Raw genomic sequence first — 24,530 nt, forward strand, 5'->3', positions numbered from 1 at the left:
ATATTATTCTCGAATCTCTCTAATGTTTAGATTCTTGGTGATAGAGATAATTGGTGAATAAAATCGAATATGTTTGAATTTGAGAGAGCGATAGAGTTCGAAGAAAAATGGTAAGCAAAACGTCAAAAATTCGATTTACCTCCACGTCTCGTTGGAAATCGAAGAGATCGATTCTTTGCCAATTGGATCCGTCGAGAGCCAACACGTTCCAAGCTTTGCTTACTTGCGCGCACCGGCATAGCGATACCACGTCGAGATACGAGAAGATTCTGTCAATAGTATGACAATTATGCGTTACTCGTTTTACCGTTCTTTTCGAAAAAAAAGACACACGTCAAGACCACCATCAGAAGAGAAAAACTAATAGTAACAAAAAATAAATAAATAAATAAATAAATAAATAAATAAATAAATAAAAAGAGAAAAGAAATTGAAGCGACAAAAGAAGAGGGTAAGCAAAATAGATCGATTAAAATATTTTTGCGGAAAAATCGAAAACAGAGTATAAGTATATACATATTACGATACCTAAGCAGTAATTCTTTTGGCAGTTTCTTATTAATCTGCGCCTCGTCGTCGTGAAACACCCACGTTAGCTGTAACCAAAAAAAAAAAAAGAAACAAACCCGGATGAATTCGTTCCAAAAAAGAGACAAAGATTGTATATGTCGGAAATCTAATAAAAGATCAGACAAGCTGTCCAGTTTGCCGTTATGTGAACACGATTATGGTGTTCGAAGGACAAGAGCGCTTAGCCGATGATAACGCGAAGCGAGAACAAAGTGACATGCGTGACATTACAAGTTGACCAACCTGCATATAAGACTGCTTCATGGTCGTGACAGGGTTGTTGTGAGAGAGCGATTGCGACGTATAATAACCGGCCTGATGATGATAATGGTGATGATGTTGGTGATGATGATGATGATGATACGATGGATGCTGTTGCCTCCACCATTGACCGCTTGCACCGGAATCTTCGACCGCTTGTACCCCTTGCCCAACCTGGCCCCCTCCTCCCACGCCCACGCGACTTACTTTTTTCTAGAAAAACGATCATCATCATCGGTCACGGATGTGCGAAAACTTTTTACCATACACCATAATAAAAATCTACGATTATGATTGTGAATCTATTATGTTTAAAAGTGTTTTTGTAAAAAAAAAAAAAAAAAAAAAAAAAAATATATATATATATATTTTCTTTTTTTTCTTCTTCAGCTTTTTCAAAACTTTTTTTCCTTTTTCTATATTAAAATTTTTTACAATTCCATTCTCTTAAATAATACCTCAACGGTTTCGCCGAAGTATAAATCGGAGTAGTGCAATGAACCGTTGGTTGATCGATTTTCCAGGTATGGTTAATAAATAGTTAATTGCACAGAAACGCGAGTTAAAAATATTGTCTTTATTCTGATTTCTATGATGGTATATCTCGAAAGACGGAACATTCGTGAAATCAACGCGATCAGCCTATCGATTTCTCTATAAATACTGTCTTGCAGTTCTTATTAATGTGAATAAAAAAAAAAAAAAATAACCTCGATTGGCTAAACGGGAATCCTTTTCGATTCAAGAACGGATATACTCTTGACTTGATAACTTCGTTTAACGTTCCAGAAAGCAATATCGAGAGATGAAGCGAAAGAAAATCGATCCCAATGATCGAAGACAGTGCAATAGTTATCCGATGCAATTTCATTGGTTTCTCTCGTCAATGTACTCGATAAATTACGGAAATGTTCATCGAATTTTCAATAGATTCGCAAAATCGCATTCAACGTTTAAGAGGTCGCGTTTTTCGCGTTCAAAGATGATGTCATCAAAAAATTCAAAAATAGGATTTTGCATTTTATAAAATCATTAAAAATCGAAAGAAATAGAAAAACGCGCGATTTTTCAAAATTTCCGAGCGATAAAAAATAATTAAATTTGAAGAAAAAAATTTTTTCGCGCAATGGGAGATATATAGAAACGAAGCATACCTGAAATTTTAGTCTACCTTATGTTCGTGCCAGTTTATATAAATATCGTGCAACGAGAATACTTTGAAGTTCGATCACCTACCATATCACTTCTACACGTGACCTTCGATGACCTTGCAAAGCAGGTCACCGAACTCGTCTGAGCACCCCGATTAAACAAGATGTTAAGATTTATTTAACGAACTTACTTTCAATGGTTTTTTTTCGCACACAACTCATTTTCGATCAGCGTTCCAACTACGTGAAAACATATCTAAAAATTTCAAAATGATCGTATCGATCGCCGTTGTAGAAATTCGATCGATCATTCAATCGATAATTTATATATCATATATATAAAATCATTCGCCAATACAATTGTCCAATGAAATTCTCTTCCGAAATCATTTTTTCGTTGAGAAATATACATTGCGTAATCTGATATGAACATCGTATCGATTATCGCGGTGTTTACATGCACGATCGCATTATTCTTCCTATTTCTCTATGGATAAATATCTCTTTTTAATGAAACGGAACAGTGTTTCTTCTGGTAATGTTTATTCCCGTTTCCGAGAGAAAGTCGAGCACGAAATGCATCAGGGGTCGATGAATTTATAACGATTTCTCATGCACTACGGCAAGATCGATGCAATTAATGCGATCATTGCGTCAAATAGCGCGCATAATAGCATGAGATTTAATAACGACGCATGTTTATTATCTAAATGCGAAATACTCAACCAAATTTTAAGAGTATTAGATATAATGATGTTAAAGTTTTTCAAATTTACAGGAATTATCGAATTCATAACGTATATATGTTCAAACTGTTAAAATTGAATGTGATAGATATTAAAAAAAAAAAAAAAAAAAAAAAAAAAATTAATTTCTATGAATTTATCACGAGAAAAATATTATATAGATGAATCGTTAAATAGAAAAATTCGATCAGGATTACGAAAAAAACGCAGATGAATTATCATCTCTGATTCGCAACGCATGCCGTTTCTGTTTACATACGAGTCACGTTTACCAGCTACATACAATACTGGACCATCAGTTTCCCTCCAAATCAACAAGATTGAAAATAGCGCTTTTGCAACAATCGAGCAATTGTATATGTGATGACTATTTTCTGTGAGATGAAAGATGAGCGATAACATAGAAGATGATAAAAACGATGCGAATTCAATTCGTCGATCCGCGAAACTTCGACGCGAAACAAGGATCAGTGAGCATAGAAGCACCCACATAAATGAGACGTTGTACAGATGGGGAGAAGGGTAGGAGAGGAAGAAATGGAAGGGTGGAAGGGATGTGTAAAAGAGAAGTGGGGAGATCGAGAATGACAAAGAAACAAGAGAAGAGAGACAAGATAAAGAGTATGAATTCGAAAAGAGTCGATTTTTCATGACAACCGTTCAACTGTTCGACTGTTTGACCGATGAGAAGGACAATGCTCATTGACATTCTAATAACGCGTAACGATCGTCGAATGAGTAAGAGGGATACAATGTAGAGAGAGAAAAAGAGACAGAAACATAGAAATGAAATAAGACAAAGAAAAGAGAAACAGAGTATGAGAGAGACAGGTACAAATAGATAAGTTAAAGTGAGAAAGCGGAAGAAGGGGAAAATAGAAAGAGAGAGAGAGAGAGAGAGGGAGGGAGGGAGGGAAAGGAGGGGAGGGGATAGACCTCGTTGACAACAACGATATTCCTCAAGTTTGTATACAATGCAATCATCGAAGATAGATCAAAATAATTATATTAATTGCCAGAATAGCGGCAATTCCGATAAAAATGACGATGATAACAATGAAACAAACAAAAAAGATAATACACAAAATGTGAGAAACATTATTCGAATATACTGTTGTATGCAATACATCATAATCAGGATGATCTGCGATAAAAGTAACGGCGATGCTGACGATGAGCTTAACGAAGTTGAAGACGAAGAAACTGAAAGGGAACGTACCAAGGTACAAAAAGAAAGAAGAACAAAGGATGGAGTTGCCTGGTTGTTGGTTGGTCGATCAGAGAAACAGAGACGGTAAATGAGAGAGAGAAAAAGAGACAGAAATAGAGACACAGAAAGAGAAAGAGTAAGAATATGATAGAGAGGCAAATAGAAGGAAGGAGAGTGAGAAGGGAGATATACGCGAAATGGTAGCGATCTAAAAGTAAGAACTCCTTTAACTCTTCACGAACGACGCATCATCGAAACGTACTGTTCACTATTGGCTTTCGCAGTTCGTCGTCATGGCAGAAGATCGAGAACCGAGCGAGAAAATGTTGCCAAGCATTGCGGAGGCCAGGGGAGCGGATCAGCTGTTCGCCTCGGCAATGACAACATTGGACACACGCACGACCCCCCCGTAGTGACTTTGACGCGCGTTTCATAGCAAACTCGTTTACTGTCAAACGATGCATTGACTTACCTCGAGCCTGGTGCGCCCGGAGTGTATCATCCTTTTGCGTCGCGTTATTTTGCAAAGCTTACGGGAATACCCGCACGGTTTTACGGAAAAAAATGTCGCGGCCGAGCAAATAACTACGCTTCGCGAGAGAAATGGCCGAGTCTACTGAATATGAGCCGAGCCGCCGTCACTGGTGGGGGGAAAGGACGACCAATGCATTTTCCGCTGGATCGAAATTTATTTATCCCGATTGGCTGCTCTGACCTGACTTGGCGACAACGCCGCCAATCGCATGCCTTCCAACCATTGTTTACACGCTTCTTATTGGATCGTTATTTTTGAGAGAGCGCGACGAAGACATGTACCACTGATGTAGCGATGCCAGAGACACTAGCGTTGCATTCGTGAAACATATTATCCGTGCAACTACATGATCGACCGTTGTAATGTTTTAAATATCGAATATGTTTTTATCGACCATTGATAAATTCACAAATAATTGGATTCATAATGAAGATTATATTGCAATAATAATCATTTATTGCGCATCAGTAGAGTAACTTTATCATAGTCGGACATATATCTTCTAACGAAAAAAATAGAATTGGGATTTGTTTTAATTTGATTCTATTCTTTTCTATATATAAAAATAAAAAAAAAGTTTTAAGACAAATGTAATATATTTATCTTCTATTTAAATATAATTTATTTTTCGATCGAATATTATTAAAAAAACAATTTCGCAAATTAAGAAAAAAAAATAGAAAATGTATTTAAATAAATGGAAAATGGTTACAATGAATAATATTTTTTTCTTTTTTATTAAGGAAAATATTTTGCGATTAAATTGCGTCATGATTTTATTTTCCAATATATAACTTTATTTATTAGAAATGTATTTTACATCTATTATTAGCAACTCTTCTTAATCTTTTAAATTTTTGAGGAAACTTATATTTTTTTTTTCTTCATATCACAGAAATTATAATAATATTTCTCGATATTTTTCAAATTTTCATTATCAGTTACAATTCTCTTGAATTGGAAAAAATTATTAATATTCAAACTATATATATATATATATAATATTCAAGATCAATTTTTTGAAATATGAGTAATAAAAATGACTAACAAAAATTATTTAAAAATAATCTAAAAATGTAATTCTAAATACAAGAACATGATTATGATGAGCGATATCGATTGCTTAAATCAAATAGATTAAGTATCGAACGAGTATCTTGGTGATGATAACATTTCATTGAGTATAAAAGTCAGTTTTTATCTTTAATTTGTCAGTCTTTTTTAAATAAGTAACGTTAGAGAGCTTATTTGTTTTTTAATCATAAGAATTAATCTTTTTTATAATGACAAGTGAGTAATTTGATCCGTGATTATTTTTTAAAAGATTAGAAAAGTAAATAATAGCGATAATTGAGGAATAATTATCAAAAAGTCATAATAAATCTAACGAATAGTTCCTAAATAAAATCAAAATAAAATCAAAATAAAATAATCTATTTTATTTTTCTAAATTTCAGAATTATTGATGGCAATGGCAATTGCCATTTTTGTCGCAGTGACAAGTCTTGTTTCTGCAAAAACATACGAGATTTCAACGGAATGTCCAAATTCTTTGAACAAAACTACATTGCTCGCTCACGAACACGATTGTACCAAATACTACAAGTGCTTTAACGGACAAAGACAATCTATGGATTGTCCAGTATTTATCCCAGGCCATAGAAAACATTTTGACATTGAATCTCAATCTTGCGTTCTACCATGGAAATCAAAATGCGTATCCCAAACATTCGATTGTTTTACCGATGGTTACGTACAATCCCATCCTTACAACTGCACTTTATACTACGTATGCACGAACGGTGAAAAAGTTGAAAACTCGTGCAAAGAAGGAGAGCTGTTCGATTCTAAAACTATGAAATGTGTGGCTAAGGAGAAGGCGACGTGTAACGTTTATAAGAACGTATGCCCCAATGGTAAATTTGATCCTGTATTCTTGCCCCACGAATGCAAATGTCAATCTCTATATTACGAATGCGTCGATGGAGAATTCGTCGAAAGACGTTGTCAGAAAAATGAAGATTTCGATGTTAAAAGTAGGAAATGCGTTTTATCTGAAAAATTGGGATGCATCATGATCTCTACCAATGATTGTCCTGCAACCGGTATCGCATATATTGCTGACAAGACCGATTGCAGTTCGTATTACTTGTGCAAGGATGGGATGAAAAGCAAGAGAGTTTGCGACTTTGGATTGTCTTACAACGAGGAAACTTCCATGTGCACTTGGCCACCGAGTAACATGTGCTCTTCGAAATCGTTAAAACCGAGGAAGGTTACGCCTAATGCGATTGAGCAAGTTGAGATTAGTCGAAAATGTCCGCCGAAGGGATCAGAGGAGAAACCTGCGAAATTTCCGCACGAATGCTCTTGTACCGTCTATTACGAGTGCAAGGATGGACAATTGTTCCGTGAAACATGTCCGAACGGCCTGATTTACGATTACATTCGAGAAGTTTGCGATTATCCGTATCGTGCCAAATGCAAAAACCAAAAGTTCAATTATAATTTTGCACTCGCAAATTCTGAATGTCCACCAACTGGTCATGCATACTTACCTCATGAAACAAATTGCTCCTTATATTACGACTGCAATAATGGTTACAACTATCTAAAATCGTGTCTACAAGGACATTATTTCAACGATTTAATCGAATCGTGTGACTTATCTTGGAATGGAAATTGTAAGAATTCGTCAACATCTCCTATCTCTACTTCTACTACTACTACTACTACTACTGCTACTATTACAACTACTACTACCACTATTACAACTCCTATTACCACTATTACAACGCCGCAATCTTCTGAATGCGTGGAATGTCCCAATGGTTGCAATTGTATTAGCCGATTTCCTGATCCTCACAATTGTTCCCTGTATTATCAATGTGAAAATGATAAAAAAGTTTCAAAGGCATGTCCCGAAGGCCTTCATTACGACAGTGTGAATCAGATTTGTAATTTTCCGGAAAATGTGAATTGCGAAAAATGTAAAGAGGGAGAGAAACGTTCTCACGAATGTCAATGCAATCAATATTACGAATGCATAAACGGATACGAAGTGCTTCAGATATGTCCGCAGGGACAATACTTTGATTGGAAGAGAAAAATATGTAAAAAAGGGAAGTGTCCTGACCAAATGGATCGAATTGATTGTGTTGGTACTTGTTCGTCGTTTTATTCCACAGAATATTTGCTTCATAAAGATTGTGACAAGTATTGCGTATGCGAAAATGGATATCCCTATATCGTTAATTGCCCCAAGAAGAAGGTCTACAATCCAAAGAATCAAACATGCGATTGGCCAGAAAACGTGGCGAATTTGACGTGCGATCCTTTTCAGTGCGATTCCAGTTCCGAGGGAGATAATCTTCCTCATGAATGTCACTGTGATAAATATTTCGTGTGCAGAAATGGAATGAAATATCGTGAAAATTGCGAAGAAGGAAAATACTTTGATTATGAAAAAGAAATTTGTGTTAATATTAATCAAGCTCATTGTTATCGTGGTGAAAAATTAGAATCAGAACCATAATGCAATAGAACCTGTATAATTTATAATTCCACGTATTCAAAGCTTTATAATTGCAATGTGAAAATGTGAAACGGGAAGAATCAGCACGTATCCCAAAAATCTCTACTATGATGATGAGGACAGAGGATTGATCTGAGAACATACAAAATTTATCGCAAATTATTCGAATGTAATGATAAGGACAAAAATTTACCTCATGAAAGTAATTATATTGTAATATTATGCATGTCATAATGGAATTAAATATTTAGAAAAATGTGACAAAGGATTATATTTTGATTGTGTATTTCAAACACGAAATAGAAATCAATTGTTATTATGAATTATTGAAACGATATAGGAATCGAGAGATACATTGGGATATTTGTCCGTAATTCAATTCTATCTTCTCTTGTATCTCTTGCATCATTAAAATTATGCTATAATAATGTTGCGTTCTTTAAGAAAATTTTATATCAAAACATATTACAATGAATAAGAAAACAAATGTAGATTTTCAATTGTAATTAGAAAGAATAAAAAAAATCACATCAAAGGTATTTTTTTATTTATCAATAGATTTTTATAGAATGCATTATTTGCAAAATGAACTGTGTTAGAATATATATTTAGTAAATTATTTCTTAAATTTAATTATATTTTATTTAATTATGTAATGAACATTAATAATAAAATTAATAATATATTTAAAATGTAGAGAATTATTTGAAATTATGTTATGTCATTTATTGATGTTATTTAATTAATATTTATACATATATGTAAATATGTGTATTAATGTGGAAAATTTAAATTCTGTTATAAGTAATTCATTAATTTGTTGGATTTAATTAATTTTGGAAATGATTATTATAAAATTTAAATTATTATAAAATTCTAAAGAAATTTTATATTATTATGAATGTTTGAATGAAACTATGATTAGAAATGTTTCTAATGAGACAAGTTGAAATTAAATATTGAACGATTCTTCATTGATGATTGTTGAAATAATAAAATAAATATTAATCTATTAAATTTGCATACAAAATAATGTGATTATATTTTGACTATCATTATTACACAATAAATAATATACAATACATAATACACAAAAAATTATATTGGAATTTTTCAAAATTTTTCACGTTTTTTATTCATTTTCTTATTCATTATAAATTAAAGTTATATTTTACAATTTCGTATCATTCATGTATTCATCATTAATGTATGTAAACTGTAAACTTATAAATTGCAAAAATAAAAAAATATAAAATAATAAAAATATGAAATAAAAGATCGATAAAAAAACGATATCGAAATAAAGTAATGTTTAGATTTGATTAAAAAAAATCTAATTTTAAATTTAATTTTATCGATTACTGCACAATGAACTCTGTCATAACACGATAATCTTTTCTTTGAAGTATATTTCGAAATCAATGAAAAATTTATTGTTTTATCAATATGAATTTGGATTAAATCACATAGGGGACGTGTTATCTGTACAATATTGTTTTTATTGGTTCGATTTCATCAAAATCAAATTGTGGGATTTATAAAATCTCATAAATAAAAAAAATAGATAAAATTATTTGAAAGAAATAAATACTTTTAGATCTTTTCTGTTCGACTTTAGATACATTACATCTTATTTTTTTTTTTATTTTTTAAATCGATATATTTTTTCTAAATGAACCGTATATATAAATTTTATCGAAACAGAATACCACATCAATTTTTCTTAATATATACATTTTTAATTAAAAAAATTTATTTATTGTCAAAATAAGTAAATTACTCGATAGAAATAATATTAAATTGTGAAGTATATATACTGAAATATAATGATAATTTTTTTTTAATTTTAAATTTAAACATTAAAAATGATTTTAAAATTATTTGTTATTTTAAGACACAATTCCCTTCACTATCACTATCTATAATTTTGGCTTATGTTTTTATCGATTAAATCAATTTTTAAAAAAAATATCGCGAAAAATTGTTTTAATAATAACAATTTCATATTCTAATGTAACAATAATAATGTAACAATAAATAAACAATTCATTTCTATAAAAATACTTGTCAAAATGATATTAAATTTATTCTCTGTTCTTTCTAATAAAGCAACATAGTATGTACAATATATATATATATATATATATATATATATATATAACTATATTTAGAATAAAAACAATTAGAATTTTAATTGATGAATTATGTATTTCATTTCAATGTAAATATTCGTTTAAGAAAATCAAATTTTAAATATGAAGAAAATGAAAGAATAATGATGAACAAACAAAGTTTCGGCAATCGAATCAAATGGAATGTATGTACATATTAGATCTGATAAGATAAATAATACTTTAATGATAAGACACTATAAAAATCGATTTTTGCTAATAAAATTTGTTAGTTTTCAAACGATAACGTATGTAACTTCATAAATTTAATAGTTTAATAGTGTTAAAATGACCGGTAAGTGATTCGAATTTTTTAAATAATTTCTCGTAACAATTTATAAATAAAATAGCGATAAATATAGAATAAATGAAAATTTAAGAACAGAGAATCTTGTCTCAAATAAAATTAATAAAATAAAATAAAATAATGACAAGATATAACGAAAGGGTTCAATTATTTTATTTTCGAAATTTTTGAATAGCGATATTTGAATATTTCAATAAAGTTACAATGGAAAAATATAATAACTTCGTTCCTTCTTCGTAAATTTCAGGTTTATATATATTATTCTTTGCCATGCTTATGGCAACAGCAAATACACAAAATCTCAAATTACCCAGTGATTGTTACCCAAATTCGAAATGTCCGTTAAATGATGATGGTTATGCAATCCATCTTCCTGATAGTAACAACTGCCACAAATTTTTTAAATGTACAAGAGGAATGGCATGTTTAAAGGAATGTCCACACTATGGCAATGGAAATCAATTAGTGTTTAATCCGAAAGAACAAGTTTGCGATTGGCCATTTAACGTTCCAAATCTACCAAATTGCATTTATCCAGGGCAATCAATTTCAACATCATCTATTAAAACAGAAACGACGACATCACCACCGACGACACCGTCAACGACGACACCGTCAACGACGACACCGCCAACGACGACATCGCCAACGACGACATCGCCAACGACGACATCGCCAACGACGACATCGCCAACGACGACAGAGTCAACGACGACATCGCCAACGACGACAGAGTCAACGACGACAAAGTCAACGACGACATCGCCAACGACGACAGAGTCAACGACGACAAAGTCAACAACGACATCATCAACGACTCCAGAAATACCATCAACACCTTGTACAACAAAAAATATAGAGGATAAAGAGGATTGCAGATACTATTATGTATATGATTGCAAAACTGAAACAAAGCAAAGACAGAAATGCCAAGAAGGACTCGTTTTCAATCCGATAATCGAAAGTTGCGACAGACCAAAGAATTATCCTTGTTCAACGACAAGTTCTCCACTTCGAAAATAAATGTAATAATGGGGAAGAAAAATTTTCTGGATTTTGCTGTTGAAATATATTGAAACGATTTCTAGAGAGAGAAAAATAATTTCATCAAAAATTGAACGTGTTACATATTTTACGAAGATGATTGTGTTTTTAGATTAATCAAAGAATATTATTGTGATAGCAAGATTTAAAAAAAATAAAACATTCAAAATTGTATCAAGTGAAATATTATTTATTTAAATTTAAAATCTCTTGTTGTTTGTATAAATTTTAACGAAAAACTTAACTGATTAGCTGTTATTTTATCCTTGTTTCAATTCGAAGAGGCACTCTTTATTTTCAATTGAAAATTCAAAAAAACTTTTTTTTTTACAAAGAAAAGTATTAAAATTGATAAGCAATTAAAATGAAACATGTGACAAAGAATCAAACAACAACGAGATGCATACGTTATAGACAAGGCAATATATGCAAATTATTTTATTGCACATCGTCATAGTATCTTTCAATTGAGTCTAACACGTGACAAGGTCGAGTATCGATTCGTGATGTTTCCTTTTTAGCGCCATAGGTTTCGTGCTCACCCAAAAGTTGACTATCTTTTTGCTTCCTTTTCTCCAACTTTAATTGCTGCGATCGTTGAGAATTCTCCACCACTGTTTTCATCGTATCCCAAGGATAATTAACATCTGGCACAGAGTATAGAACATTTCCTCTTTTTCCATATCTATTCAAATATCAGGCATATCATAACATTATAATTATTCAATTATATCGCATACAAATATACTTATATTTAAATTATCTTCTAGAAAATTTATATTTTTAAATTTTTATTTAAATCTGTTTGAAGTTTCGTTTTCTGAAATATTTTATATGAAATTTTTCTATCAAATCTATGTATATATATATATATTTGCTAAAAATATTCAATTATCAATCGAAAAATTTATAATATATATTACGAAATATTAGATAACGTAAATACATTATTACCTTGCCTTTCCACTAAGCAAATAATAATCACTAACATGATCGATGTATCTTCTTAATTCTTCCGGACTTGTAAATATTTCTGGCCGTGTTGGTCTGGCCATCGGTTCCGGTTCACCGTGAACAATTATAATTCCAAAAATAAAGAGAACAAGATACAAGTAGATGGTATTGGAACACAGTTGCATCGTCGTTTTAGAAATCATCGGATATTTGTTGGAAAAAATAAATTTCGAAATTTTCCTGAAAAAGTGTGATTTCGTTATACAAATTTCGTATATTCGATTTACATAATAAAACATGCAAATTATAAATCAACAAATACAAATTTATACGTTATTCATTATCCACCTGTTTAAATTTTTCTGTTTCTTAAATTAATTACATTTGGTTTAACAAATATGACTTTTTATTTTCATTTTTTTCAATGTTCCACTGAATATTTTATTATCATAATATAAATATCTGAACAATTTTGAAAAGATTTTGAAAAGATTTGTACGAATTGATTAATTTCAAAATATTTAAATTGTTTCACACGTGTTTCAATATACCCATAGAAATATGCTAATCATATTCGTTATAACTATATACATTATGCTCAAATATATTTCTCTATCGTACATTATTTGATATATTTAAATCGCGTTATTAAAGTTTTAAAAATATACTTATTTGGCATATTTGTATATTTAAAATCATAAAAATCACGTGGTAACGTAATATAAGTTGCGATTAAATTAGATTTTGAAAACGATTTGAATATAACTCCGCGTTATATGATGCAAGATATTAAGTGCGAATAGAAATTGAACTTAAACTCGAGTTACCTGTTGCTCGTTTGATATCACTCCATCGATAATCGAATGTTTTCCGCGGGGAGCAATTAATGGTTTAAAATTGGATATGGAAATGTACTTGATCTGTGGATCGTTATTCGAAAATTCAGGCAATAAATTGGCAATAATTTCCGAAAATTTTATTAAAATTTCATAAAAAATGTATTTGATTTCGATAAAAAAATTCATTGATTTCATAGAAATTATTAGATGATTTTTAACGATAGCTCATTAAAAATATGTATATATTCTCAATATGAGATTGATTACCGATTTGTTTAATTTAATAATATGGAACAGTATTCATAAAAATTCGAATAGCCTATCTTCTCGTTTTATAGAGAACTTTTATAGAGAAAGACTAAAAGAATATATATCGTTTGGTGCAAACTACTATATAAAAGATATCCTCGTAAGCTTGATAATCCAGCAACAAAGCTGCTTGTAGAGGAGAACGAATATCCTGACAGGATTTCATGCGCTATATTACGTCTTTTTACAAATATATTAACTTTTTATGCTGCTTTTATATTGTCGGTATTATAAATGTGAAGATCGACTTAATCGAAGAAAAAATTAACTCGAAAATTGAGAAGGATGGTAACTACGCACGATAATTCAACTATCTATCGACATTTGCATCGTGATTAAAAAATAAAATTCATATTCATGGAAAGAGAAATGTCGCGAATCGACGAGTTAATATGTATTTATTGAATATGTAAAACTGATTACGATGTCATGCGACGAAAAAAATAAAAAAACAACGATTTATCAGATTGATTATAAAATATAATTTTTGAACGTATTTTGTTTTCGATGATAATGAATTAATTCTTGAAATTCACTGTTATATTTTTTATTTTTAATCATGATATTTTTCAAATTCGTTATTATAAAAAAATAAAAACACTTTACGCGATAAAATGTTAGGTTATCGTTATGACGATACGTTTCAATTATCAAAATTGTACAATCGAAGATTAAAAATTACATTTATTTGATTAAAAATTGTATTTTCTTGCGTTCACAGATATGCACGAAATAAATGAATGATTTCTAAAAAAAAATGAATCGATTTGAAACGTATATTAGCTTTTAATTTCGAAGTAATCCGAATTAATACAATACTACATATTGAAAATAACTTTAAATATGTTTTTTCTCAAATTATCACCACTTTGATGAGAATAATTATTATTAACTAAGATAAAAACGAGACACATAATCCTGAATTCTTTCGAGTTTTTTTTACAACAAAAGGATTATATATTCGCAATGCATACTCACCAGTCGAGATATCAATCTGTCGTGACGAGAAAAGATTCCTGTGTGTATCCTTTCGAAATATTCAAGAGTTGAAATCGAATCGGCCGCTCGTGCCACAGGACAAGAGTATATATACCTGGGGACATACCCTCTGGCGCATCCCCTCGGCAACAAATCGTGTATCGCGCAGCCAATCCACGAGGTTCAACCCCACCAGTCTTCTTTCTCCACTATCCTTGCGTCGATCCTTTCGATCTTTTTTTTTTCTTTCTTTTTTTTTTATACTTTACATATCATAATTAGCAATTAGCAATTCGACTTAAAGGATCGATTAGAATCAACGAGGATGATCGATCTCATTATCGATCGTTCGTTTGAAATTTGTTCAAATTTGATTTGGTCAATGAAAATCGATCCGAATTATTTTTGGCGTGTGTACAAAAATGTACACGCCACAAAGAAATATTTTGAACGTATAAAAATTTGATGAAAAAAGGAATGAGTTTTTAAAAGCGACGACTACATCGAATCTTTCTCTTATTTTACGATAAACATTCTTTCCTAGCAGTTCCCTTCTTTGCGAGTAATAAAAGCACGCTCTGCAAAAATATAATCAGATTGTAATATAGTCATGCCACATGGATTTTATGAAACGTTTTAACCAAGCTAAGATATATAGTGTAGTAAGTAAAAGGGGAATATTACCTTTGTTTTCTTTTGATAAAAATTGCAAATATAACGAATTTCGTATTCTTTTATAAAGTAAAAACCACGACAATCACTTTATAGGATCGATCCGTTAACATTATTACTTCTTCTATCAAGTTTCATACGAATTTATCTATTTAAGTTCACGCGGAATCATCCGCGTTTCTCAATTAATTTTAAATTTAAAATGAATCGTGACCCCGTCCATCGTCACGAATAATATATTCGAAACATATCCATCCTTGAAACTTTAAAAAGCATATCTAATTGATATATTTGCCAATCTTAAGATCGTTAAATAGACTCAGGGATTTTCAAAAGTTAGGAATTTAGATACACACATCGAAAATAGATCGATGTAATATCGATGTAATAAAATACGTCTCGTTTAGCATATTTATAACATATATATTTATCGAATCCTGATGAACGTATCGATAGAGGGATTAAACGAAAAGAAAAAGAAAAAAAATAAATCTATAATGGGATGAAAACTCTATTAATAAAAAGATATCCTATTCATTAATATATAAAAATTGCTCGAAATTATTTATTTATCGAGCCACGAATCTTTACCCCGATTTCTATACGAAATCATTTTGATTATTGAAATTATTTGTCATGTTCGCGATTCGATGGTTTCGTAATATTGGATTTCAGAGCGTGAATTTCGCTCGATCGATACAATAAAATTCTTTTATAAATAATCGTGAATAATTCCTGTACAACCAAAGAATAAATGTCATTCCGATAACTGTTCTCTTAATTCGAATAGGAACATATGTTCCTATTTGTCGATCTTAACTGTGTTTCGCGAGGGTTACAGTGCCTCTCAATAGATTAATATGCTCGTTCGAATATTATACGACAACATTTTTTTTCTTTTTTCTATTTTATAATTCCCGATTATTCCTCGTATTTTCGATATTCGTAATCATACACGTATGAAAATTGTACGTTTCGAGATTTTTCAGAGTTAGCACGTTTGTCAAAGGATTATTAAAAGATAAATTTTAAGTATGCCGACGATCCATATCTGTTTCATGTAATTTTCATATCTTACATTTGTCAGTGGGTTTTATCGGTCGACTGATTTATATATATATATATGATTATAATTTTGCATCCCCTTCTGTTATATTTTTCCATTGATTACTATTTCCGTATACTTATGGCATCGAACGAAACAAACAAATTATGAAATAAGATTATCAAAAAATTGTTTTGATTAACAATTTATAATTACGAGGGCGCTGAAATCACTGTCATTTGGCAAGGCGGTCGATCCAACAGATGAAAGACTTACCTTCTAAAGATAACTAACGATAAATAACAATTCTTCTCGATTAATTTATAATAAAAAAAATATTTATATACGGATATAATATTTTTTACTGTCTATCTATCTCTCTTCGCCGTTTTGATCGTTAAAAAATTAATATTATTCTAATGGGAACAACGTATCGTTCGATCTTCGATCGAAAAAGTATATAATTTCTCGTCGAAAGGATAACTGCAAAATTGCAAAGTTATTGTGGATGGAGGAAAAAAAGAGATTAAAATAGGAAAAGATGAATTAAATAGGGTAAGAAAAAGGAGCAGCACAGGTAGCGCGCAAAGAAGTGACTACAATTCTTTCCCTCGGCTATAAAGCGACCTGCGACGACAACCAGGTCGAAGTGGGGACGTTGAAAGGCCAGAAGAGCGTCAACCAGCAGGCCCTCGAGAAGAAGAGGCACGAAGGTGGCTGTTGGTGAAAGAGAAAGAAGGATGATCGGTGGTTCAGAAGGAGAGAAGCAACGGAGGAGAACGGTCATTGCCACCACCTCACCTCGAGCCAGTGCTAAAGTCCCCGGGAAGTGGGATATCCTCGACCCTGCCACGGTCTACTGTGCGGAATTGTCCTGTAGTTTAGCTTGGCTTCGTTCTATCGGTCATGGTGGGGCCTTCACGGACAACGATGCGCCGTGCTGGGATTCGTGCATGCGGAGCGCACCCGAGAGCACCTGGATCGGTGATCCAGAAGTCGTGAACTACGCTAAGATCACCGACAAACCAGTTCGATCGGTGCTGGCTAACAGGTCAAAATTTCTTCGTCTTCCTTTTCCACGAGAGTCTTCTCAATCTTTGCGGCCTTGCGACCCGCCACAACCATCCAACCGTGAGTTCGAGGAGATATCGAAGGGAAAAAAAAAGGTGGTCCATTTCGAGGTCGCGGATCGAGGTTTCGTTCGATGAGGAGTCGATTGTTCCGCGCGCGAAACAGGAAATCGGCGGAGCTTGATATCGTATCTTGCGAGTTCGCGGGCGAAATTCCACTTCGACGACGGGGCTCCAGGTGATTTTTATCCCGTGTGCCAACATCAACCAGCTACGTAAATACGTTTCAGAAGGGCGAGAATTCTAAGTTCGTCGAGGGGGGGGAACGATGTCCTTCGAAGTTTGACAACGGAGTAGCGTTCATCGTTGCAGTCGCTCGCCGGTTATTAAGAAAGGTAAGTTTATCAATCTTGTCTTAATCTTAATAAAAATCGTGATATGAGAGAGGAAAAGATCGCGATACGAAACGAATATTTTACATTTTGATCGAGGAAAGGATGGATAATTAATTTTCTGTGTAGATTACAATGTCGATTTGATGTTATGACTAATATTCGCGCGAATGTTAAAAAAAAAAAATGTATCTTATAATTTATCGCACGATTGGTTTAAAAATATTTTGTATATTGTTCGAAATTGATTAAAAAAATCCATCGTCGCAAATTTGCCAATATGAACCGTATGTCGTTCACGAATAGCGGTACCATTCGTTGCTTCGAGCAGAATTCTTCAAACTTTCACAAACAAACGCGATTTTAAGAGAAGAACGGTGTCTCGTTCTTTCGATAATATCGTTCATTCGATAATAATATGTGATTCACGAGCAAATGAAAATAATAATAATAAAAAAGAAAGGAAAAAAGTCGATAAAATTCATGCCAAAGTATATAATCGTGTTTTCCATTAGATGCCACGATTAAATCGCGTAAGATATAAAATTAATATAAAATGCCTGTTTCGTTTCGATGAAAATTATTGTTACGATGATATCGAAATAAAAATTTTTAATTTATCATTGATAAATTTTCTAATTGATCACAACGTTTCTCTCTTTAAAAATATTGAAAATATTTAATTTCCACATATCTTTGCGAAAATTATCTCTATCCATCACCAATTACCAATCAAAGTATTTACCATCGTACTAACTTTTAACGAATTCTGCTTAATACTATCTTTTCGTTCCCAAATGACTTTTTTATTCTACTGAACCGTACTTCGGCGCCAACCCACATGTGCGCCTCGTATTAGATACGTGCGTACAAATGAAAGTGGCTTGTACCGTTACAACATACGCACTAGGCTACAACAAAAGCTTTTTATACACGTACACGTTTGTACACGTGTGAGCAATATATCCCGCTTTCGGCTTCGAGTCTTCTAATTACGAAAAAATAATAATAATAATAATTTCCGATACGAGACTGAAATCAAATAAATGTTTTGCAAATTATTCTCAGATATTCATCCTCAAAGATAAATTAAATTATTTGATTATACGCAACGAGTTACGAACGAGGATTTCTGATCGTAAATCGCGTAACTTAAGGATTAATACTTGGAGAGGATAACTCAACGGTAATAAGAGATAATCTCAATGGTTACTCGCAACTTCGTTCGAAGGAAGTAATTTCGTTAAAAAGAAACGTTCGATCGTGTTCAACTTGTACGATTTTCTAAAGAAAAAAAAAAAAAAAAGAAAAAGAAAAAGAAAAAGAAAAAAGAAAGTGCGCGCTAGTTCTCGAAAGAGAAAAATAAAAGAAAAAAAAAAATAATCTGTTCCAAATCGAGACGAGGAAGATAACTGTCGCCTAACTAATCAGAAGCAGGAAACCAGTAACCTGACCATCGACAAGCCAACACAACTCGACGTTTGTTGCTTCATCCACCCGAATTCCTGCCTCTGGGTAACTGTAACGGTTTTTATCACTTCCTCTTCAAAGAGGAGGAGCGAGTGCACATTGGATGAGATCACTGCATTTCTTCAGGTTGAAAAGAAAACGAGAATCGCGTACCTATTTGAATGTTAAAACGAAGTTAAAAAAAAGTCGTTTCTAAGGAAACGTTTTTCATCATTTCTCACACCATTTTCTCAATTCGATACATTTTATCTTTCTTCTTGTTTGTTTGATATATCTATAAATTCCGGAAATTATGAGGATCGAGCAAGAGGCGAAAGAAAAGAGGACGCACAGAGGTTGTTCTTTTGAACCGATCCGACTCTAACGCAATCCGGTGATTCAACCGTGGATAAGATTTAACGTTATACCCGAATTCTTGTTTCTTCGACATAACTGTAATTTGATCCTTGCACGACGAATAATCGTTTTCGATTTGAAATCGTGTCAGCCCCGCAAATACATCGACATCAACGGCACACCGTCGAGACGGGACGCAAAAGGAAAGGGTATTATACTTGGAAAGTAGTTGAAATCATCGCGGTGAAAATTAATTAGATTTGTTTCTCCGCCTTATTGTTCCTTTCGTATGATTGTATTCCTATATGATTGCTGAAATCGAACGTCTACTCTCATTGCCAAAAGGTCGTTCACTTTTCCATTCTCGCCATTATTATTTATCGACTCTTAACATTTCCATTATCTTTCTAATAATTTTTCGCAACGTGTAATAATTTATCCTAACTCGCGTTACCCGAAGTAACATTGATTTATATCTTATTTATACGTGCAATATAATTTTTGATAATTATTACGATTTTTTTTTTTATTCACGGTATATTATGAATTTAGTTGAGATTAAGAGTCCGTATCATAGAAAAAGAAAGAAATAACGCATTTGTTCCACAGCGGGGAAATATTAAAAAGTTGGAACGATCAGTTGGGAACGGGATTTTTAATTTCATTTCATGAGAATTTTCTCATGTATATATCATGAAATGAATGGCATTCTTGCATGGCACGAGCGTGCTAACGTTAAATACGAGGCAAATCTGAAATTCATTTTTGTTTCGCCTCTTCTTCTTCTTCTTCTTCTTCTTCTTCTTTTTTTTTTTCTTCCAGATGTGGGATCGAGAAAGAAAAAGCTGGATCGTCGTCTTCCTAGGGAACGTCCTGTTGAATACCGTGATCGCTTCCCCGATCTACGTCCCACAATTTATTCCAGGAAGTAAGTCGTCGTCTCTCTGATTATTGTCACCGTCAAAATTGAAAATATATTTCGCGGTGGTATATGGTATAACGAAGCGAAACTCGCGTCGAGGAACACACGTTTCACGCGCGTAAAACTGTACGTTCCTTTTAAAAGGAAAAAAGAAGAAAAAAAAAAAAACATCGAACAAAAATTATTATTCTTAACGCGTATACGTATTATTATTCGTTCTATAAAATCCTTAATTGAGATCGAAGCACGCGAGCATGATTCGAACGCAAAATCCCCCTCCCCTGCCCCCTCCTTCCGCGTGCACATTTTGCTGCTTCTTCTTTTTCCGGGATCCTTGGATTTCCCTCGAGTGTCAGCTGAATAACGGATCGGTACGCAAATACTTGGGATGGGCAGGGTTAAACCTGTGTGCGTGCACATATATTTCCAACTGGCGTATACGAAATACACGAGCACACGAGAATTGGTGTGCGGACACGGGCTGTGCGTATACACGTCCATCTACCTGTCCGAGTCGCAGGACGACATTGAACCTACCTTGGATTCGAGCTCGTACGGAACGTGGGCGGACTGGTCAGTTTTCTATACAAGTGGGTCAGTCCCGGTCATCGGCGTGCACACGACTTACACTGATTTTTCCGATCTCGTCATCTTCATTCTTTCTCATCGGTATTCGAACCGCTTCATTCAAGCCGAGCCCGAGGTCTCGAGGTGAAATCGTTTATCGGTTCGAAAATCCGAAAATCCGATTCCAGATGTAGAAATGGCGGAGGCAACAGGTTGCTTTACTTTTGCCGGGTAAAATTATTTTCACTCGTCCCTTTTTTCCCCAAGATGGAAAGTATGCGTTTCGCCTAATAAAGTGTTTCAAATGCGGGTGTTTCTCGTTCGATTCATCTTCGACATACACGACGGAATATTTAATTACCATGAGTGAAATCCTTTCGAACGGCGATACGTACACCACGTAGATAGTACACGTATGCCGATACGAGTATGCTCGATATGTCCACCACTCGAAATTCCAACAAGTACGTAACGAAATCGGTTACTTTCTTTCTTTCGATTCATGTGACTCAAACGACACTTCCGGTAGCATACATTTTCTATACGGAAGGACACGAAACGCGTAGAACGACTTGGACAAGGGAACTGGCCGACTGACCCGAAAGGATTGGCTCAAGACTTTGTATATAATTTTACGGTCGATTTTCACTCGCTACGGCCATCAACCTCGAATGCCAAGAAGAAAGTAAATATCCTGAGAGAACCGCATTGTCGATCGGTTAACAATCTCGTCTCGTTTGGCCAGCTCGGAAATTTTAAACGAATTTCTATCGATCCTTCTCTTTTAAAAAAAGAACGAGATTATTTTTCAATAATCGGCAATAAGCGTATCTGTTCCAGTGGCTCTATTCAATCACCTTTCGATCACAATTTAATCGATTCAATCACGATTTAATCGCAATCGAGTAAGAAAGAATGTTGGAATGTTCGTGAGCAAGGGTTTCGCTGGATAGTTAGTTCGCAGGAGAATGGACGAGACGGAGAAGCCGAGACTGTGAGGTGTCTTAGAGGAAAACGGGCTGTTACATTAGGCTATGACTGTGACCGACTTTTGGGTCGGGCAACTAGCTCATACATCGAAATGTAACGGTACCAAGATGCTTTGCTTTACCTGACATCAATTCGTTCTTCGATAACGCCCGCTACGTTATGAGTATACTATAGACATATATATGTATATAATATAATCGCCGTTCCATAATCGGCTTGGAAATTAACAAACAGTCATCGATACAGGAGATTACAATCGAGATTGATAAAAATTTACGCATTAAATATTTTTTGAATCTCTTCTTGTTAAGTCATCGTTTATACAAAGTTCGGTAAATCATATTAAAAATATATATCCATCCACAATATTTCTGGAATTCTTTTCTTCGCCGAGTTCATTTCGCCTCCTCAACAACTACACGAATTCTATTAAAGTAATTGCGCCCACTGTTCCGGAGCAATAATCGCTCCATAATGGATTGTTGCAATTAAATAGCAGAAACGGCACACGTGTTTCCGCCGTGCGATTTACAGCTTCTTTCGACGCGATCATATTAATCGATCATATTAAATTCTCGGTGTCGTTCATTATCCGGGAACACGGAGAGCATGGGCGCATACAATAGGGCGGATTATGCGGAATTACGAACGGATGATGATGGCTGGTTCCAAGGATCGCGTGATGTAAGAATGTAGAACGCGGAGTATCGAACGCACAGTTACCGAATGAAAGGACGTTAACTTGATTAGAGATCGAGGCAGAACGTTGGTCTTCTTCTCTCCTTCTCGAAACGAAAAAAAAAAAAAAAGAAAAAAACCATGGCTCGAGTCGAACGAACCTTTCATCTAAAATTTTAAACGAATCTTCGAAGCGATGAAAACACACAATGTCGAGCGATTCATTTGAAAAATTTCTTTATTATATTCACAGGTATAGGAAGGAATATCAGGCATTTGCCATGCGTGTCTAGAAGAACCGGCGAGACTGGCGTTTGCATGTTTGCGTTCACGTGCGCCAAGGCGAATGGCACCCATTTAGGAACCTGCATCGATCGTTTCTATTTCGGCAGTTGTTGCAAGATAGACGAAGAACCCGAAATATTCCCTCAGGATAACAGTATCGACGATGGACCACCGGCTAGGCCGTTCGTCACGACCTATGGATCTATCGACAGCAACGATATACCCGAGTACTTTTCAAGGCCGAAACCGATCAACGAGAAGAAACCACCTGGAACGTATTCGACCGAGGTGAGATCAGTTCGATTCTTTATTTTTGGAGATTTCTTATTTTAAAATTGATATTGAATCATCGAGCTATAACAAAGTATTTTGCAGCAACGAATATATAATCGAATATATAAAATAATTCCATGATTTCTTTCTTTTCTATCAACTCTATTTAGGAGACAATTACCACTACACAAAGTGTTGGCACGCAATCAACCATTGTAAAAGAAACGACAAAACTCGTAACTAAAAAGCCAGTAATGACGAGCATCGAAACGACCACGAAACCGGTTCGGTTGTCGACCTTTCAAACCGTGCAAAACTCATCGAAGGGAGATTCATCGAGCACAAAAAGTCCGCCGAGAATCACGAGCAGTACAGTACCAACGGCGCAAAAACCGTCGAGCACGATCATGGAAATAGCGACGACTACCACGAGCAAATCAGCATTGACCTCGTCGATAACTCAAAGTTATCCAACGACATTGGAGGTCGTGACAAAGGCGCCGTCCACCTTGATGCAAACGTTCACTCAAACGATTAAACCCGTTACTAAAAAACCGATTAATTCGTCCACGTCTTATAAACCAATACACTCGACTACCGTTCATAGGCCGACGAATGCAACCACAACTAAACCCTTTCCATCGTCTACCGAACGAACGACCGAATCGACAACGTCGAAAATCGTAGCCACCACTACTCAGAGAATAGTTCCGTTCACGAGGTTCCCACCGCGAAATTCGACAACCGTGAGACCGATTACTCACGCCACAACTAGAAAATCTATTACCAGCACTAAGAAACCAGTGACTGGCACCAGTACGAAGAGACCGACGATTAGCACGAAGAAACCGAGCACGCATACGAAGAGACCTTCCACTTCTCCAAAACCATTCGTAAATTCTACTTCAACCCCCACAACGACCAAACCTCTTCTAACGTCCATCAAGCATCGGCCAACCTTGGCAACGACCACCGAGGCCGTTTCTCTTTCGACGGAAGCAACTCCTTCTTCTTCAACATCTGGCACGGAAGCCGTGACCGTTCAAAAATTCACCACCATCGCGACAACGAGGCCCACGCAAAAAGTCAAACCCACCACGGTCAAAGCGACCACTTCGAAGCCATCGACGACGATTGCGAGGCCGAAACCAACCAAGATCCCCGCGTCTACCTCGAATCCGGTATCCAAGCCGGTACACGCGACGACGACCACCGAGAAA

At 34.2% G+C, this 24,530-nt stretch overlaps 5 protein-coding genes across 7 annotated transcripts in view; 3 read left to right on the forward strand and 2 right to left on the reverse strand.

Annotated features, from left to right (window-relative positions):
• Positions 1–4,584, reverse strand: part of LOC102678611 (F-box/LRR-repeat protein 20) — a 6,920-nt gene extending 2,336 nt beyond the window's left edge. The window contains exons 1-4 of one of the 3 annotated variants that reach the window (XM_006609501.2): positions 4,411–4,576; positions 814–1,044; positions 529–596; positions 140–269 (exon numbers count right to left, since the gene is read on the reverse strand). In XM_006609501.2, coding sequence (XP_006609564.1) covers positions 140–269; positions 529–596; positions 814–1,044; positions 4,411–4,440 — 459 coding nt within the window. In that variant the 5' untranslated portion in view covers positions 4,441–4,576. Of the gene's footprint in view, positions 1–139; positions 270–528; positions 597–813; positions 1,045–4,410 lie in introns of all 3 variants that reach the window. The other 2 variants (XM_031515143.1, XM_006609502.2) reach the window with 2 other exon arrangements.
• A 1,345-nt stretch (positions 4,585–5,929) lies between these two features.
• LOC102681544 lies at positions 5,930–8,151 on the forward strand. The gene has a single exon (XM_031515145.1). It carries the CDS (start codon positions 5,939–5,941, stop codon positions 8,006–8,008), a length of 2,070 nt encoding a protein of 689 aa, XP_031371005.1. The 5' UTR covers positions 5,930–5,938; the 3' UTR covers positions 8,009–8,151.
• A 2,243-nt stretch (positions 8,152–10,394) lies between these two features.
• On the forward strand, positions 10,395–11,704 carry LOC116186794 (integumentary mucin C.1-like). The gene is made up of 2 exons (XM_031515146.1): positions 10,395–10,474; positions 10,734–11,704. Exons 1-2 carry the CDS (start codon positions 10,468–10,470, stop codon positions 11,507–11,509), a joined length of 783 nt encoding a protein of 260 aa, XP_031371006.1. The 5' UTR covers positions 10,395–10,467; the 3' UTR covers positions 11,510–11,704.
• LOC102678484 lies at positions 11,705–14,855 on the reverse strand. The gene is made up of 3 exons (XM_006609500.2): positions 14,611–14,855; positions 12,485–12,724; positions 11,705–12,215 (listed from the first exon to the last, which is right to left on the reverse strand). The coding sequence occupies exons 2-3, from the start codon at positions 12,685–12,687 to the stop codon at positions 11,969–11,971; spliced, it is 450 nt and encodes a 149-aa protein (XP_006609563.1). The 5' UTR covers positions 12,688–12,724; positions 14,611–14,855; the 3' UTR covers positions 11,705–11,968.
• Positions 14,856–17,267: 2,412 nt separating this feature from the next.
• LOC102681665 (serine proteinase stubble) overlaps positions 17,268–24,530 on the forward strand; it is a 12,507-nt gene continuing 5,244 nt past the window's right edge. Inside the window, exons 1-4 of the mRNA XM_031515150.1 lie at positions 17,268–17,792; positions 20,418–20,523; positions 23,006–23,325; positions 23,481–24,530. Of these exons, the coding sequence (XP_031371010.1) occupies positions 20,418–20,523; positions 23,006–23,325; positions 23,481–24,530 (1,476 nt within the window). The 5' untranslated portion in view covers positions 17,268–17,792. The remainder of the gene's footprint in view (positions 17,793–20,417; positions 20,524–23,005; positions 23,326–23,480) is intronic.

Source organism: Apis dorsata, unplaced genomic scaffold (assembly GCF_000469605.1).
Source record: "Apis dorsata unplaced genomic scaffold, Apis dorsata 1.3 scaffold_57, whole genome shotgun sequence".
Classification (NCBI taxonomy): Eukaryota; Metazoa; Arthropoda; class Insecta; order Hymenoptera; family Apidae; genus Apis; species Apis dorsata.

What these genes read in the sequence shown, in the direction of transcription:
- LOC102678484 (XM_006609500.2), bottom strand. Translation starts at nt 12,687, where the DNA reads ATGATTTCTAAAACGACGATGCAACTGTGTTCCAATACCATCTACTTG. An exon ending in TTGCTTAGTGGAAAGGCAAG is followed by an intron (nt 12,216 to 12,484) that starts GTAATAATGTAT and finishes ATATTTGAATAG; the next exon opens with ATATGGAAAAAGAGGAAATG.
- LOC102681544 (XM_031515145.1), top strand. Translation starts at nt 5,939, where the DNA reads ATGGCAATGGCAATTGCCATTTTTGTCGCAGTGACAAGTCTTGTTTCT.